Genomic DNA, 19,870 nt, shown 5'->3' on the forward strand with positions numbered 1-19,870 from the left:
CCTCCTGTGTAACCTTGTGAAACATTCATGTTTTGCACTGAATTTTTCCATGCTTGGAACACAGATTTTTCTTGCCTTAATCTAGCAAGCATTCTTCTGCTTCTCCAGTGGCTAGCTGCTCATTAGCTTTTACTATGAAAATTGAATGTGTGTGAGAGAAGCCCTTAGTTTATCATGTTATATTTATTAAATTATTTCAGCTTCAAATGTTGGCATCTTTTCTATTCAAAGTGTAATACTGATGGATGAAGGTTCAAAGACTTTGTGTTTTAAATGTGTAGCTTATAAAGATGAGAAACACAAGCAAGTTAATCGCTACATATCCTACTGATAAATTTGTTTATGGGAAATTAAGCAACAGTAAGCTATATGCATTTATCTAAGAAGCGTGGTGGGGTAATTTGGATTCTCTTCTGTCTGTAAACTAGGCAGCTCTTTCAAAAATATTATAAATCACTAGCACTTAACACTGTTCTTTTCCAAAGTATGTTACAAATGTAAACTAAACTTCACAATACATTGTTAATATAGGTCAGTTGGTGTTTTAAACCTGGGGAAACCGAGGCAGAAATATTAAGTAGTTTAACCCAGGCCACTTGAGATTTAGAATGCATACGTCTTGCCTGTTAGCCCTGTGCTGAAATCATAGGATGACATCATTGCCATATTCTCCCTCACTTAGGATCTATCGATAGCCTATTGAAACCAGTGGGGAGAAATGCTAGATTATGTCAGTCGGTTTCACATCTGGGTTATGCTTAACATGTCAAGGCTTGCATCGGCTGCAGCCAGCTTGGATTCAGCATGACTGTGGACGCCTCTTGGTTGCTTTATGGGGAAACCATTGTTATCAAATGCAGATTTATTCTCCATATTTTATGATTTAATCCTGCATAAATAAAGCCAGTTGGCTAAAGTGTACAAGTGAGACCATGTCGTGAATGAGTGGTTAGGTTGTTTAAATGATCACCCAAAGGTTTTGCAAGAAAAGATTTTACTGAAAATTTAGAATATGTGATCTTACAAAGTTGGTTGGCAAGGTTCACTCTATTACTTATTGAATGAATGGAATACAAAATCGAAGGAGGTTTTGAGTGGAAAATGGTTTATACAGAGTAGAATAAAAGTGTAAGGGGTAAGGGAGACCCTCCTGTTGAGTCACCAGGTTCGGACTGGACCCCCTTGCTCTCTCAGCCTTTTCTCAGAGGAGCCTGGGTGCAGCTGGATCCAGAACCAGCCTTAGACCACAACGGTTTATGTCTAAGAAATATATTTGTGTGTTCACAGTTTAAATAGAGAGAGAATCACAGGGTTTTAGCAGCTATTAATCACTGCTTAACTTAGCATTTACAGAGTGATGAGAAAGAATTTGCTATTACAATCACAGTAATAGAATATTATGTTTTGAATTGATACACACACACACATATGCATGGAATCATAAAAATTCTCCTCGAGTTCAGTGAAATACTCACTTCAAATCGAATGATTTCTCAATGGGTGAAGGTTGAATCTCGAGGAGATCAGCCCAGGTAGTTCACAAGTCACTCCGAGAGGCGTCCCACTCCGAGGGAATTACTGGGCGCAGCCCGCTGCGGACCAGAAGAGCTCAGAGGGCCTTTCTTGGTACCGCTGTTTTCAGGGTCTAAAGATGATTGACTTTAGGCATCGGTAATTTTCCATCCTGGTCACAATCCACATGATGCAGACAGCAACTCTACAACTCCAGTACTGCCCAGAATGTGCAATTCTGACATTTACCAGGCAGGTTGCGACTGCAGGCACTGGGAGTTTCAGGTGTGGTCAGGGAGTGCCTGATCGGCCCAACTCACTGCTCTGGTGCAAAGGCAAGAAGAGTGCCAAGTCGTCCCAGTTCAATGCACCAGCTAACGATTCCTGCAGTACAAGCAACGATACAATGTCGGCTGGTTCTGGGATTGCCAGGTGTGAGGGGGGGCTGTGCCACCACAGACCACTGCTGTAATAGGCTTTATAGAAATGTCGTGATAACACGATGTGAACGTGAATTACGCAGGCCTGATGAAAAAATCCTCTTTAAAATCTTGTTCAGTCTTGCTTGCTAAAATATGACCTGTTACCCCAGTCTAGACATGTCCTTTGCAAGCTACTTCTAGTTTATATGCTTGATTTTAAAAAAGTATGTTAATCTGATGCTGTCACGAATGATGGGGTTCACAGTCTGAGAAGCTGACAGCTCCTTTGCAGAACAGAGTAAGCAAAAGCAATGTAAGCTTATCCAGACCCATACTGCGAATGACATGTCATCTGCTTTTTGTGAGATAAGGTGGGAGCTTCAGAAAGTGAACTTACTGCGAGAGAGAAACTGCAGAAGGTCTTGCCTTCCTTTTCCACCACAAACTGAGTAAATTATGCGTATTACTTTTGAAATCTCTAGTTATCTGGCACTGAGATTACACACCTATATTTGTTACAGTTCTAGCCAGCAGTCTGGAAACTGGTTGATGGCAACTGCTAGCTTTCATGTAAAATTACTGTGTAAATGTCAAAATAGAACAAACAGTTTAATTAAACCCCATTTATTAAGTTGACTTATTGGGCAATGTTCAGCAGTAACTTCTACATTTCAGGCCTTGTTTTCTTCCTGAAAGGTTTCAACCTTTTGGAAGGTAATTTTCATTTCCTTGCCCTTTCCACTCTCCCCCTACCACAGCTGGACTCAATATTCTGCATTCAAAAGATTATTTTCTCTAGTATGCAAACCAATTAGCTTCTCAGGGTAGAGTGGCAGTGTAGTAGGAGTAAGGACATAAGTGTCTGTGCAGTACATTTGCTGCGTATCTGGAATGCTTTAGACCTAGAATGCAATGACAGAGTATTCAACCAGCGTGGGTTCCGCATGCATAGTACATTTTAGGTGTGTCGTGATTACTGCACATGCGCAGATCAGTTAAACAAAAGCTGTTTGTCTAATAGGGGCCCAGGTGTCAGACAACCCAGTTGGAGGTACTGACTGATTCTGACAGAATTAACTCCACTGTAGCTTGAAATGGGCCCTTCTTCCTCTCCCAGTCTATTCTCAAATGCTCCTCGCCAGTTGTGAACAGTGTACAGAACTAACATGGAACACTGCCTAGTGTTCCCTCCAGTCGTTCCCTGCTGATTTCTTCTTTGCAGTAATATCTTCCTGTAGGATAGGAAGGTAATTCATTGTGTCATGGTTTCATAGGTTACCCTACTTTGAGGAAGCTGGACTAGATGAACTCTCAAGATCTTTGAAGAGGAGTTATTCTATGATTCTGAGTCTTTGTATCTTCCTGTAAGAATAGATATACTGTATTTAACCAAAAGCCCATTACCTGTAGCAGCCAGTAACTGTCTAGTAAAGTGTATAATGAAAAAGAAATTATAGCTTAATGTTGCTTTTCCAGCGTGGTTTTCACACTGTCTTTCAGCAGTGATAGTTGATAAGCCAGAGATGGTGTCTTTTTATTTAGTTGATGATTCTGCTATTGAGGCATCTTGTTTGGCTTTGGACCCCTGTAAACATCTGACATATTCTCATTGCAGACCTCTGTAGCAAAGTACCCACCCAGAAATACTGTGCCTGAAAACATGTAACTTTTTTCCAGAAGTTCGTGTCTAGTCTTTGTAATTATATGCATAGTGTTTTTTAAAGTTTTGACTTGTGCTTGTAATTGCTGTAACGTGACCTTTCTCAATCTCTTACAGACAAAAGCAGAGCAGTCCCAAGGTGCATACTTCTTGCCTGAGTTTGCACTTTCTCCACAGGGGAGTTTTCTTGAGGATACCACGGGTGAACAATTCCTCACTTACCGTTACGATGACCAGGTCAGTATGCCATATGCAAAAATGATAGAGATTGTCACTTTCATGTAACTCTGAGATATAGATTACTGTGAAACAAATTAAGTTAAAGTGTGGGTTATCTTTTGAAGACACATCAAAATTAAGCAAATGGAATAGTAACCCTATATGAAATGAAAAGGCATTTAATTGTAGAAGTAATAGATCAAAACCACTTATGGAAAATATTAATAGGATGTAGTAGAGACAAAAGCAACAATGTTTTAGTGATGTGTTAGTGGATGTTTATACTTAGTTCTGTAAAACGTGTAGAATTAGGGGTGGTTGTCATTTCTGCGAATTGCTTGACCTATCCTAAATTGTTTTATTTCACGGAAAATCAGTCTAAGGCAGATCTTGCATTTCCAAGCTCGTGAAAAGTCAGCCCATCTTGTTAGTTAATGAAGATTTTAGAAGGGGAGGATGAGTGAGTTATAAAGAAACAAATGCATAGCGTAATACTGGATGAAGCGGTGTGTTTAGAAAGCAACAAATTATGTATTTTAAAGATCTTTAATGCTTTCTCCAGACCCATAGAAACATTATGTTAAACATGGAATATAGATACAAATGTAAAGAAAGCAACATGAAAGAAATGCTGTTAATCTTGGCAAAAGATCTAAAGTAAACCTAGGAAATGTGTGGCATGCTATGGAAATTTACTCATAACACAATGTGTTCCAGAAGTCAGTTGAACTTTACATCAAAACTGTCTGAATTACATTCATAGACAGTTACAGTATGTTTCTTAACGTAAGAGGAGGGAATCTGTTAGGAAACACTTCCTGTAAAAGTGCCAAACTTGCCCTGCAGTCACAAGGTATGTTCAGTCAAGTGATTGGCAGCTTTATATTGAAAGATGGTCTCCTTGCAGCAGCTACTTTGAGAAAAATAGTTTCCTCATCACTACTGTAAAGAGAAGAGAATTGAGATAAGTTTATTAAAGCTTTAGACTGAGTATCATCTTAGGAATACAAAAGGAACCAGAAAAGAAACAACAGAAAGCATGCTGTGGTACTGTAAATGATTAGAATTTAGTTTAAATATGTTAACAATAATTCATACTTTTGCTACCCTAGAGGGTCTTGATTATCAATAGGAAAGGTATTTAGATAAGATGTCCCCTGGACTAAACGCCTGGGAAAGCAATAACTTACAGGACAGTAAAATGCAGCTGCAACCCAGGCCGCGTTTAATGACAGTGGTTGAAAACCCCTATAAAGGTTATACACTTTGATCAAAATAGTTTCCATTAAATGGAGCACGTTTTAGAGAAGAGGATAAATCAAATGTAAGGGAGGGATAGTCTGCATCTTTGAATAGACTGTTTGGATTATGTGAATAGCATAGCATATTAAAAAACCCAAACAAAATGAATCCCCCCCCTCAAAACCTCAGATACCAGCATAGCTCTATACAGAAGCCAGGTCCAAGCTCAATTCCATTTGACAGAAAGTTTTCCATTAATTCCATTGGGATCTGAATTGGATCTGGGATATAGTCAGCTTCTGCTCTTTCACAAATGTGATTCTGCTTTGAAGCCTGCTCGTCTCAGACAGTTAGTGAGCAGTATGAAATTAAGTTTGATTTCTAGGAACTGAAAATGGTGCTAAAACATCACAATGTTCAAAATGAAAACATTAGCAGTAGTTGCATTTGAAAGGAAATTCAGTCCTTAAGCGTTATTTAAAAATATAGATTGAATGCAGATGGGAACAGATCTGTATCTCTGGTTTACCTTCCTGTGAGTAAATCAATAATCCTTCAGTAAATAGAAAGATTATTCTCCTTAACTTCCTAGGACATTAGTCATAGGATTGTAATAATGTACAGTTATAATTTACTTACGCTTTTGCTGAAATGTTCATGCAAAACTCAGTTTTATCATGTGGTCAAAATGAGACAGAAAACTTTAATTTTTCATCTTTTCTGTGTTTTTATACTCTTGCATATGACATTTATTCTATGAATGGAGGGAAGTCTTAAACCAGAGGGTGAAAATCCTTCGATGGATAATTTCTTGAATATTTGTAAGCTGGTATGTACAGGCTTGATATGTGGTAGTTGTGATAAGGATGTGCAGGTGAATAAAAAGAGAGGAAGAGAGAAATGGAGGTATATTGAAAGGCCATTTTTAATTACCTAATGTGTCTGACATGGAAATGGAATCAGTACAGGAAGGATACCATGTAATAAAAGAAAAATGCAGTAGCATCTTCCACACATCTTAATTCAGTTTTAGCAATTCACTTGCTATCCTGTCCCACTGTGAAGGGGTGCTGGCCTGTGGGAAATACATTCCTTTGTTTTCCTTCAACATCAGAGTTGTCCTGTGGACATCCCTACAGAGTCCTGGTGTTCCTGTACATCCTAAGTGACGTTGACTTAGTTGGAAATTGGAAAAGTGAAATAACCTTGTGCACTTGACCACAAGAAAACAAGAGGTCAGTCTTATCCAATCCTCTGTGGAGATCATACCTCCATCTGTATTCATGGAAGGGAGCAGAACAGATAGAAGTCATGAGAGGCTTCTAAGACTGCAATCCTGGAGGTGGCTCACAACCTTTGTTCTTTTGGCTACCCAACAAGATGTCAAGACCCTCGCAGGAAAAGTGATCCTTCTGTATCTTCCCAAGTGTGCCCTTCCCCTCCTTGCACCGTTCCTCATACCCAGGCCAATAAAATTTCCAGTTTGTTGGAATACACGGGTATTATTTTTATATAGCATCATCATCATCGTCATGATCCAAGATTAGTTTCCTTACATCCTCCAAACACAGGAATGTTTCAAAGGGGTTTTCTTTGGCTGTTGTGTGTGATATTTTTCAAGCAGGGAGCCAGTTTAATCAGGATCATTCATTCCTTTGTTAGTAAGTAATCCCAGTAAAATAGAACTAGCTGTTACTTAAATATTCAAAAGTATTTGCTATCTGAAGACAAGCTTACAGTTTGAAATGGAAGATGAGTAAATATTAGTGGGAACACACCGTACTCTGTTCTAGCCCAGCAAAATTACATATGGATTCATGTTGTACATGCAAGATAGTACATTTTGTTCTGGTTTAATCTGGCAGGACTGTTCTCTCATATTTGTACAGGATTGCACTATCCCCTTTGCATATTCAGTTGCTAAGTGAATACTTAAGAATTACACGCAGATGAAATTGTTTGGCTAGATATTTTAAAAATTCACTTTTTTTACCCCCTGTATAACTATAGAAGAAAATACTTTGAGACCTGATTAGATATTGTCACCTTTATTCACAGAGGTGACATCTGGACAAAATGATACGTGATAGTTTTGACACATTTACTGCTTTATCTTTGGGGAAAAAGAACAGCAGTGATCCAAAGCTAATACTTTTGAGGGCTCCCACAGTAGAAATATTTACATTGAGCATTTTCTTACAGCTCCTGCATTGTTCAGCAAGCTACATCTTGCATCAGTGCATTGCATTCTGCATTTTTAAAATTCTACCGAGTCAATGTGATTTAAATCTAACTTAGTACCAAATAGATTTTGATGCATAGCCCAAGACTTCATTTGCCATCAGAAATTTGAGACTGCAAAAAATATGCCCCTTTCCTATCATTCTTGAATGAGTTTTAAAATAAGTATATAAGTATACTTATTTTAAAATAAGTATATAAGTAATAAGTAATAAGTAATAATATAAGTTCCCCCAACTTTGAGATATAAGTTGAACCTTGCTATAAGGAATAGTTTCCTAGTTTTCTTTCTGATTTCTTTTCACTTTTCACTTTTTAATCTACTACAAGCAATTTTTTTCTTTTCCAGAGTACTAGTAGTACTGGAAAGCTTTCTTGCAGAAATAAAATGTTCTTGTTTTCTGACATTTAAGGTATTGCTTCCAAGTATTAAAACCATTCCATATGACGGACCACCAACTAGGACAGCAGTGCAAACGTGGTTGGGTGAATATGTTTGAAGTACCCTTCTACTTTGATTGGCTGGCTGAAAGCAACAGCTCTTGGCGGGGGGAGGGACAAGGAAACTCAAAAGAAAAAGAGATTATCTTCTTTTAAGTGGGAAAATGTTTGCTTGACCAGTTACCTTTCTAGCTGACCTTGCTGCTTCTAAGTTTTATGATGTTTACCGGTTGAAACTCGTAACAAGGACACCCTGATTCTAGAATTAGACATATGGCATGAAGTAGTCCAATCTTGTCAAAGAAATGCAGTGTTCCTACACTGTTTTAAAAAAAATGCAGTCAGAAAGAGTGGTAAATATGGGCATCTTCAAACCACCCAGCAAGCAGTTAAAATAAGGAAAATCTGCACTTTCAGACTGGCGTGTGTTTAGCTGTCCGAGGTAAGGTAGAAACCAGTGAGTCTGTTTCCAATGAGATGTGCAAGTTGATATATGCCTTGTACTCCACAAAGAGAAATACTCTGGCTTGGTTTCTGCTTTTTCAGGGAGGGTATTTAAAGTGTTCATGAAAAAAAAAGGCAGTGGAACCCAGGATCTGGATGACTTCAAAAATTAATGTAGAAATAAACTGGTGGAACCTATTATTCCACCTTTTTATTTGTAGTCAGCCAGCAATAAATGTTTGTGTTTGTTTTATAAGCTTTTCGTATCATATAAAGCAAACTGTTATGTGGACAGAAGTTGTCTTACGGATCCAGCTGGGCTGACAGCCATTTTCCCCACAGTTTTTCTTGCCTGCTTTCCCCGCTCCACCCGCTGATGATTGCCATCCTCCCTGGTCCGCCTGGGGAAGTGCGTGTGAGTTGCTGCCTGGTTTGGAGTGTCAGCTGCTCACTGGCTTCTGCTTCTAGTGTGAGCCGTTTTATTCCATTGCCAGCTAGTTTGCATGTAACTCACCAGTGAATTGGAGCTAGAAATTTTTGGGCTTGGAGCTGAATCATGGAAGGGACAAACTTATTTCAAATTAACACATCAGTGAAGACAAGCTCTAATCCCAAGAAGGGAGTAAGATTTGTAGTTAGCAACACACTTGCTACCCAAGTACATAAAACCTCCAGCACTCTCCTTTTGAGAAGGAGCCAGAAACTTGTGTTATACTGTGATGTGACATTTTTTGTTGATAACCTGAAGAAACATTCAGAACTATTAAAAAGACTTAACATCTTCAATCTCAGTGCCTAGCTCTTCATTTGAAGGTTCCTTTTGGAATGAAACAAGCTATCCTCAAGTGGGAATAATCTATTTCATGTGGTTTTCTACAATGCAAACCTCCCACCAACAAACACTCCCGGCAGTTTTGTTTGTGTATTCTGAGAATGAGCTAATAGACTTAACTTTATCCAAGCACCAGAGGTGCAACCACTTAATGCTTGGCTACCTGAATTTCAATATTATGTTAGAAATACTCCTCTTCAACTGAGTAAGGGACTGACGTTGCAGTCCTTAGTCAGCCAGTGTGCTGGTATTAGAACAACACTCACTGGAATCCTGTAAGTAGTTCCATTCTCTTAGCTGAGATATCTTGTGTAAGCAACAAATAGAGGTCCGGTTTGTGGTACTCCGTACTAATCCTACAGATGTTAATAAGGAGTTTTAAATCATGATCAAAGAGTTTAGAACCATGTGTTTGTAAGGCTGCATGAAGATAAAATGCATCATTTGATGTTTTTGTGGAAATATAACTGAAGGTAATGTTAGGTGCTTCCTAATATTTTCAATGCTTTTGCTTTTTTTTTCACAGATTTAATTTGGATCCCTTTGTTTTTAAGTTTTTTTTTTTTTTAATATTACTTGAATAAGGAAATTAGCTCTGTAATCAAGTGAAATGTGTTTCTGATTTGGAGTGGCAGGCGGGGAAAGGAGGCAAGGATTAAGAGCAAATGAAAACCACTTACAATTTCAGGCAAAACTACTCTTGCAGAGGCTGGTACTGCATAAGTCAGTAAGCATGATCCTGTTCAAACAATACTTTTGTTTAAGGCTAATTGCTTGCTGGAAGTGTGACTAGCATATTGCACAAGTAATCTCACTAGCGATAGATTCTTGTCTGTGATAGATTGCTTGGTAAACTGAAAACTGTTGTAACATACTTTTATTTACTGGCAAACTGAATGGGGAACTGGCACTTTTTAAAGCACCGATTCCTATTTTAAGCTCAGGGTTTTGCTGTTCAGAGAAAACAGTGTGAGTGCTGCCTGCAGTACATTTTTGTTTGTGCATTAACAACTGCAGACTTTCTAGTTCTGTTTGTATTCCTGCATTAGTCCCAACCCTGCCAAAGGTCTCTGCATTTAAATCGTACTTACAGAAGGCAGTAGGTCTTCGCCTCGTGTGGGATAAGTGCCTTCACGGGGAATCTATAATAATATGATTTCGGCAGAGAGCACGTTTTATATCGTCTCAATTTGGATCAAATACCTGCCACGAGGCTGTAATCCTATTCCACTGAATTCTGTTGTAAAACTCATTGGGCTGGATCCTTAGTCCCGTGGCTGTGACAATACTGGCCTCGGCAGCTGGCAGAGGATTCCCAAGCAGTAGAAGCAGCCCTTCATTTTCAAGGTCCTCCACCAAAGTGACTTCTCAAGGAAGGAAAGAGAAGCGACATAAACTTTCAGGCGTTTCTGTATCCCTGGTCACTGGACAGATACTGAGGCTGCTGTAATGGGTGACAAAAGGCTGTACAGGGATGCATAAAGCTTTGCTGTATGCCCCTGCTGAGAGCAGCTTGGATGCAGTATGTGGCTGAGACCACTGACTTGGGTAGAAAGAACATTCAGATTAGAGGAAATACCTGATTGTAGGGACTGAGTGAGAAATAATCTGGAGTATCTTTTCTAATAATGGAAAACAGAACTTAATTGTTAAAACATGTTACTTTCTGATATACTTACTTGCTTCGTTTTTTCTTGGACATATCTCTGGGGACACAATTACATGTTTATTTGCTTTGAGGTTGGTCTATATTAAAACAAAAAACTTGTCATATTAAAGTGCCTTTGTTTTATAGTGTCTCTGGCATGTACATGGGCTGATTTTTTTAAGCTCGTGTTGAGTATTTCATGTTCTGAGGCTTTCAATTTACAGTTTTCCCAAATACATTTTGCAGCTTTTAGCAATAGATTCAAGGTTGTTTTTTCATTTTTCCCTACCCTAGAAGCAGACAGAAGGATGTGTACTTGGGCAAATACTCTACTGTAAAGTCATTAACTGATTTCTGCTGCATTGAACTAGTGACAAGACACCTGATTAACAATATACAGACTAGACATTCATTTAACATTCTGTACTGGAGACTAATGATTAAATTGTGAGAGATTGATACAGTGTGATGTGAATTTACCACTGACCTCCTCATGCCCCCAGTGTACCCCAGCGCTTCGCACATGGTACTTATCCAAGAATTTTGACATTGATAAAGGCTTAGCTTCAGACTTCTAAATTAAGACTGAAAGGTCTGGAGGTAGCAGAAATGATCCCATGCTTACACAGCTCTGACGCACCACTGCTATCGTCTATCAATAAGAGTTCATTGAGATATAGTAGAGAAGTGCTTCTAAATCAAAACCATGTATTTCAAGTACTGTAGGAAACATAATGCTTGGAACTGGAAAGCCATTCTTCAGATTGTACGTGGAAGAGAGGTTGTTTTAGGGTGATAAAGACCAATGGTCCAATCAATTTGTTTAAGTAATGCAAATACATTTTAGACCTACGTCTTTTCATTGGTCTCAGTCAAGACCAGAAAAGATTGTATTTAGTTTTTCGATAATATAGGTAAATTTATTGAGCTTCTCAAGCTGTCCAGAACTTTTGTTACATCTTGCAAAATAAGAAGATAAAATTGTTGTATTGCTGAATTTTTCATGAAGGATGAATGTGATAAATGGTATTTTTTTTCTTCTGTGCTGCTTCTGTCACAGATAACATTAAAAGGCTCATGAGAGTTCATAACAGCTTCGCTTCTCTCTATTAACATGGAAAGCCTTACTGCAAAAATAAAAGAAACTTCAGTTTACACTGGCTTTGACATAATGCTGACTAAAATGCTTGCTTGATAAAGTGACTCATTCTATTTAAGGTGCTTCTGATGTCATTCTGTTGTTTTGCAAGACATAGAGTAATTTAAACAGAATTTGCATTGCAGAGCATGTGTATAACATCCCTCACATCCTGAACAGTCATTCTTTCAGGCCTGTCCAGCGTGGAAAACAGATTTATAGTGCAGGTTGGATGTCACAATGACCTCTTGAACCTAAATCTTTCTAATTTGTATGCCACTAACATGGAGGATGCAGTGAAAGGCGTTCTTTTAAAAATCTGCATATCTTGGCTTTGTTTCTAGGAATAGTTAAAATGATGCTTGATATCATTAGCACTTGCGTAATGAACCAGCCTTGGGACAGCTAAAGAACAATCTCTTTACCACTTCAAAGACTTATTTCACTTCACACTATATCAAAATAACTGTCAGTGTTGCCAATAAACCTAATTTATCTCTACTGACTATTGGACTTCAAAAGCTATTTGCTCACAAGGAAGCAAATTACATTCATTAAGTACCAATTTTGGCAGTAACAGCAGAAAATGGTAAATATAGGTTCTTCAGAGGCTCACCACTGACAAGTGTATTTATTATTTTCAGAGCTTAGAAAGTGTTACAGGTTGTGATACTGTAAGATCTGAAGCATTTTTAATGCTCCTAATGTGAAACAAACTGTACCAGGCTTCACAACGCACATTAATAATGTGCTGTTGATGTAATGGCAAAGTAAGGGGATTGTCTCTTCTATTTCCCAGCTTTCAGCAACTGTCTTTTCTGGTATCTAATCCAATAAAAGTGTGTTTATGTGATGTAGTCAAGTGATCCAGCTGCAGCATGGCAAGGAAGGGCAGGATCTCTTCTACTTTAGTGACTGGATGCTAAATCTTCATGCTGTTTTATAAACAACTGTCTCAATTTGCAAAGGGAAGTTATGCCCTTGTTACTTGGTTATGTTAAGAGGCTGATAAGGTAATGATTGATGAAAAGAAAGAAGTTCAAACATCTTTGAATAGAGGAAAATGCCGTTATTCAATGTTTTTGTTGCAGAAAGCAGAACTGATTTGCAGGGCAGGTCGTAGGATGGGCAAGAATGACAGAGCTTCAGATCAAGGCTAGGTAGGAGAAAAATACAAGAAATAATGTCTTCAGAATCAATTTGGCTTAAAAAAAAAAAAGAAAAGGAGAAGATGCAGATTTCAGAGTCCTAGAAGTAGCTGTAATCCTCAATTAAGCATCCTGGTGCAGTGTGTTTCAAGGGTCAGGCTGCATGTGTGGCTTCCCACAAGCACCGCTGTCGAGCCTGGCCTTGGAGGCATACCAGCACTTGACTTAAGGATACAGAGGATGACTATGGCTTTCAGTAACAGAACTGGGAGGGTGTTTTATATTAAAATAAAAAAAAAGTATATGGAATGTGTTATTCTTTCATGTTATGAAAGCTCAGTGATTTTTTTGTTGTTCTTCTGTTTTACATGTAGAAGTTACTTTCTTTTCTGTTTGAGCCATAGCCTAAAAAATATTGCTTATTTTCTAATTCCTTTAAACCACTACCCCCAGGAAACCACTGAAGCTTTGGGTGCAACTTCCAGTATGCAGGATGTCCTGGGAATGTCAACAGATCTTTTTGGATGTCTAGAACTATTTACAGAAATAAATGCTTGCATGTGATTGGAGGCAACGGTTGAAACTGCTCGATGCTTTGGTTAAGCGTTAAGTGTGCTCTTTTGTAAAGAGTAAGGCTATACTTGAATATTAGCCTTTGGTACTTTAATGTACTTGACACAAATTGTAGGTCCCACAATTTGTGGAATGATTGGCAAGTCAAACATTCTTTTTCATTCGCTGAGTGTTTTTTTCCCCTTGCTTTCCTATAGACAGGCAACCATTAAACTGATTTTTGGTCTAGAAGGAGTGGCAGTCAGACCTTTGAGAACTGGAAACGATCTGGACTTTTAATGCTCTGAGACTATTAGACTTGACCTCTTGCCACTGAAGCCTGAGGAATCTAGTTTTATAAAAATTTCTTATTGCTAGTAATATTTTTGTTTGTGTTATCATGATATAAAATATTTTAGTGCTTTGATGGTATAAGCCTTTCTTCAGTTAACATTAATGTGTTGCACAGGACAAAAAGGACTTTAAAGAGGTGCTTTAGCTGATTTGCAGGTTTATGAAGCAGACCAGAGTATTTGCACATGGGTGAGACAAATTAATAGTAATATGCTGCTGTATGATACGGGATGTTTTTGCAGTTTTTAAAATAACCCTTGGGAGATGGGGGCAATTGTAAATACAAGATGATATGTTCTCCTTTACCTGCTTGTTTAGGCTTTGATCCAAAATTCATAGTAATTTCAAGAGACTTTGGATCAGGCCTTTATTTTTTAGTGCAAAAGAGATTTGCCGTTGGTTTCAGGCAGATTGGATTCAGGTACCCCGGAAGAAATACTGGAGCATGTTAGACTAAGGCATTACTGGAAAATGGGATAGTTGCTACAAAGCATAAGCTCATTGCAGCCTCAGTGTTCTGCAGAGAGACAAGTCCGAATTTCCACCCCCCCCCCCCCCCAATCTGTTGTCAAAAAGATGCATGAAGACTTGCTGCATAGTAAACTTCGTTAGTTTGAACAAACTTCTGGCAGATTTGGTGAGGACCATAGGGTTTTCTGTGATTTATACAAGCAAACCTATTTATGTACCATGAATGCTGAAATGAATCCTGGTTTAAAAATATTTGATTTTTCATGAATTACATTATACTCAAATTACATCACAAAATATTGACAAAATGTGGTTTACTGCTCCACGCTCATGCCCCATCTTTTCTAAAAATATGCATGTTTACTTAAATGTGTAGCATATCGGTCAATGATCTTCCTTTGTCTAAGTGTTATGATTTTATATGGTATGAATCGGAAGGAACAAGCTGTGCTCTTTCAGACAGCTTATATAATGCCTCTTAAAATCAATACAACATATGACAGAATATCTCTTTTTGTTATACCTTTTGAAAAAAAAGACTTACAATGCATCAATTTTACTTACAAGAAATGCAGTGGCTTGAATTTTTTTTGGTGTTACTAATAAGTGATGTAAAAGAAGTTAAAATATCACACTATAAAGTATGAAATTTTACCACCTTTGAGTGCTGGCTTCAGTGGTAACTACTTGCATTAGGGTAATATTACATTCTAGTGTACGAATCGGAATTGTACCTTAAGTATCTTATTTAAGTACTAGGGCTAAGTTTTAAGCTTGCCCTGCTCTTTTTATTCCATTTGAAACAGATTTTGTTCTTTTTGCAGATATTTTTATACTTTACAATGAACTTGCCAGTTAGTGTTCATTCTTCTGCTGCTCCTTCAGTACTGAGACTATAGGATAGTCTGTTTTTCTCATATTTTTAGCTTTGCATTCTAATGAGTGTGAAGCAAAGAAAGGGAGGGTGAAAATATTTCTTAAGAACAGTCCTTTTTCTATGCAGTTAAGCGACTTTCTTTTAATGAAGAGTATTGGCCAAAAATTCATTTCAAAAACGATGTCTTTAGAGTGTCAAAAGAGATTATAATCCTTCTAAGATATAACTGTAATTGAAATATCTCCTGTACTTTGCTATATGAGAGACCAAAGCCCTGCGTACTGAAGGGAGGCTTCACTGGCAGCACCACGAAGTCTTTCTGGGAACTGGTTCTACAAATGTTTGTTGATATTTTGGTGAGTGTGGACAGAAAATTTGGAACAGTCTCTAGAGCAGATAGGATAGACGACCTCTTTTGCACAGACCTTACAGTCTAGGGCCCAAACACTTATGCACACACATAACTTAATTCTTGTGAGGACTCCCGTCTACATCAGTGAACTGCCCACATCGCTAAAGATGCACATGTGCATAAGTGTTAGCAGGATCAGGGCCTCCTTTCCAGCCCTGTTCTTTGAAATTCCATGCTTAAACTCCTGTAAGACCCCAAAGAGAGAGCACCTCTTGGGAAGATCTGGACATCTCCTGTTCATACTGCAGTGAGTGGAAGTCGAAGTCGTTTGTGTAATATGATGGGGCCAACAGGTCTTTCTCTTTCATAGCTCACATGTACTGATTTAGTAACTCCTATTACTTCAGCGTTGTCATAAAGCTTACCACGAATTGCAATGAGTCTAGTTTACGTTTTAAGCATTACTTTTTCTTAAATGAGGGACTTGAAACCATTTTGCAGATTGATGACATCAGAAGATTTTCCAACTTAATGAAAAAATCCAAATGACCGCATAATATTTTCAAAGAACAGACTGATGGAGGCTGGCCTGTTGTCAGAAAAATAGTGCATGAATTAACTTTGCTACATTATGATTTAATTTAAAATGAACTTATGGTTTGTTGACAACATTCATATTTCATAGAATAGGTGCAGGGTGCAAGTTTTCTGTATTTCCTACCATGAAGAAAAAAACCCCATTAACTCTGACATCTGTTTTTAGCACTTTCCTTCATATTTTTGGATGAATGCCTGGCAAAAGCTGGAAAGCGACTAAGAGATCAACCGAAGATGGCCTAAGGGCCTGTTCCCAGCTGGTACGACATCTGGAATGTTATATATAGTGGATAAATTCAGAGTTGTAGTTTAATAAGATTGGTATTCAAGCATTCGGCCTACAGCAAAGGAAAGGACAGTGAAGCTGACAGCATGCGTGGTGCAGAATATGTCAAGGTGTCTGAAATATAATTTGCTGGGTTTTCGCTTTCATTTTGGCAGATCCTGTATGCTTATATATAAACTTTCATCTAGTATTGTTTTGAACCCTTACAAAATAAAGGGTGAAGTCATATTGGTATTATATCCAGAATCTTATCTTTTCACTAAGCTTAGAGTATGTCTGGGTTTCTTTCTTTTGTCTTAGGAAAAAAGTGCTAAAGACAGATTTTTATGACCTGACTAGAAATAACTTGAGCTGCTACCTTTGCAAATTTTAAGTATATGCAGTCTTTTACAATGAAGATTTTACAGAATCATGAACTATTCAGGAATCTGGACGTGTGCTGTATGGAACCATACTTGCAAGATTTATGTCTCAGAAGGCCTGCTTTTTTTTCTCTTTAGGGTTTAGTTAATCTTCTGACGGTCTAATGTCCAAACTGTGATTAGATGTGTTGCTAGACAAGCCCAACAAAGTTGCAGGCAGGGATCAGCGGAGAGCCACCTGCTTACAACAGCTATAAACATGGTAGTGCTAGGTCAAAACAATGGTCTGAGAGTGCTTTCTGTTTGCGGTCCTGTAACTGCACTAGTCAGGATCGTACGCTTGCAAGTCCCTCTACCTTTGTGTTGCCTTTTTGTGGCCCACTATAAGGTGGACATTGCACATGTTTGGCGTTGCAGCCCAGAAAAGCATATAATCTGTGTGTTAAGTACTGCAATGGGCAAATCAGTTCCTGTTACTGGGACCAGCCCACGGCTCAAGGCTGCGGCTGGGAGAGAGTCTGCTGAAGCGTTTCTCTGTGGGCCTTTGCTGGTCTGCACATGATCCCTTTCTGCTTTACCGCACTGTGGCCTGCTGTCTCCGATTTGCATCTTTCCTGTAGGATGCCGGAGCAAGGGGGAGTCTGTGAAACCGCACTTCTCCTGTGTAAGTCACAGGACTGGGGCCAGAGAGTGTGAAGTGGAGGAGGGTGTAGTGCGGGAAATGTGACAGGGCTGTGATTGATGGAGAGGGGTGTAATGTAAGGTCGTATCCCTCTGTTTTTTTAAGAAAGGACTCACTTGATAATTCCTCAGCACATTGTGGTTATTTCTATGTTATTTATTGCTATGCAAGATCTTGTAGGTGAAGACAGGGTACTTGGATATGATTTGGCAGGAGATCAACGGACTCTGGGAGGAGATGGGCCTAGAGTGGGAGGAGAGATGACTTTTGCAGCTGCACTTTGGTAGTGGCTTGGAGGTGAGAAGGGCAGATCTGAAATGACTGCAGCTGACAGGAAAGTTGATTTGTCTGCAGGGTGGTGTCACTAATTGCTGTTCAGCTGGTGGGGATGTCAAGAAAATCTTATTAGAAACTTGTGCGTGTGGTGCAGATATATGAGTGTGTAGGGCAACTGAAGCTTAAGAGGCTGAGATGGTACAAAACAAGAACAGTGTAGGCTGTTCATTCCATGATAAAACTAAGAAGATAGAAATATTTAGTTGTTATGTGTAGGACAACGGAAGAGAAGGATAATTTCCTTGCAAATGTTGAAATGTTGTGGCTGTCTCCTCCTTACCCTTTCTTGTGCTCAGCCAAACTTGTTCCATTTTAGCGAGTTTGGGGATAGCCAGCAAAATCTCTGTTGATATCTGCTGCTTTATTCTGGTATGCAAAATAATATCAACAACGTCTAATTCTAGGTGGTGATTACAAAGTAACATGCTTTAAAAGAACAGATATTCTTGTGAGAGCAACTTCGCACCTCCTGTCACAGAATGTGAAGTGATTGTTTAGGCTTTTTGCTTTTCATTTTGGTGGGATTCCCTTTCTGTGGTATCTCTCATTACAATACTTTGTATTTAGTAGCACTCTGAAGACATCCAGAGCTACCACTGTCTGTTTTGATCTTGGCCCTTCCCTGATTCTTCTTCTCTTCTGTCCAGATAGACCCTGTCTCATGCTTTCACAGGCAAGTCTCCAAGCACTCAGGTAGCCTAATGGATCTTCCCAATTTGACAGCTGTTTCTCTGCTGGGATAACTTTCACTTTTTCCAAACTATAAGTAATGCATATTTAGAACAACAAAGTGGCTATCTAAACCACACATTAGTTAAGGTGTAAGTGATGTTAGCACCACAATCTGGTGTGATTTTTACAGTAACATATTGCCCAGTCTCACATTGCTATCTGTTGATTTAAAATTGTTCAAATCTGGTGAAAATAAACAAAAAAAATAGTGGAATAGGAAATGGGAGGGGAGGGTCCAACTGACAACTTCAGGACTGCTAGCTGTTTTCATAAGCTTTTACATGTCTGGGGTCTGATCCTGTGCTTGCAATGCGGACCAAGCTTGCTATGTCCCTGTTATCTGTGCGTTAAGAGATTGTGTGAATTAAGTTAAACCATATGGAGTAGATATTAGTTTACAAAAGTAGTGTAGATTTAGTTGGAGGAGTACTTTAAGACTGAAAATGAAGGATGTGCTTGGTTCTCGGTTGGAATTTGATAATCATGTTAAAACAGCTGTACACTTTCTAGAAGAAACCTATGGTTATTGTCAACACTTTATATATGAAAGACCATTTTGTATAAGACTTTATAACATATTTTACTTTGGGTATGAAATATTAGTGCCAGGAACAGAAGAATTTACTCTTCCATACACAACTCCCTATGTAGCTTTTTTGATGAAAGAATTCCACAATGCAATATGAATATAATGTTTCTAGATCTAAATAGTTTGTCCTTACATTGACAGAAACTGTTTATGCATGCCCCTATCTATTTATTACACACACTTATGTAGACACCATTATTCTGAAGTGAAAACACTATCTTGTTTACTAAGGCATGTGTGTTTGTTTTTAAATGAAATGATGCTACTAGCAATCATGTAAAACCCTCTGTAAATGGAATTTTACCAGGGTATGATATCTATTCTCATCTTCTTGAGTTGATTATTATTTATTATAATTCGGGAAGGTGGCAAAACTCGTAGAGCTTCAAGGCAGTCACATCAGGGGGAACTGATAAGAATTTTGTCTAGAACTTTGAAAGAACTGCTTATGAAATCATAGTTCTGATAGCAGCAATTTAACAAGTCTATCAAAACAAGGGTGGTACCAAGTGGCTAGGGAATAGCTAATGTAGTACTGAACTACGTAGAAGGGAAAGAGCCAGGAAACTCTGAGCATGTCTGTCTGATCTTAAGTGTATAAGGCTTTGGAATGCTTTTTGAGGAATGAATAATTAATAACATAAAGGTAAATGGAAAACTGAAGAAAACGGATTTATCTGGAAGATCAAACTTATCCTAACTCATTTTATACCTTTCTTTGATCAGTTTTTTT

The 19,870-nt window shown here is 38.4% G+C and overlaps 1 protein-coding gene across 1 annotated transcript in view; it reads left to right on the forward strand.

The window, feature by feature from the left end:
• Positions 1–19,870, forward strand: part of ADAMTSL3 (ADAMTS like 3) — a 195,170-nt gene that overhangs the window by 33,327 nt on the left and 141,973 nt on the right. Inside the window, exon 3 of the mRNA XM_075431302.1 lies at positions 3,712–3,831. Within this exon, the coding sequence (XP_075287417.1) occupies positions 3,712–3,831 (120 nt within the window). The remainder of the gene's footprint in view (positions 1–3,711; positions 3,832–19,870) is intronic.

The sequence above is a fragment of the Opisthocomus hoazin genome, chromosome 10, assembly GCF_030867145.1.
Source record: "Opisthocomus hoazin isolate bOpiHoa1 chromosome 10, bOpiHoa1.hap1, whole genome shotgun sequence".
In the NCBI taxonomy this organism is placed as follows: domain Eukaryota; kingdom Metazoa; phylum Chordata; class Aves; order Opisthocomiformes; family Opisthocomidae; genus Opisthocomus; species Opisthocomus hoazin.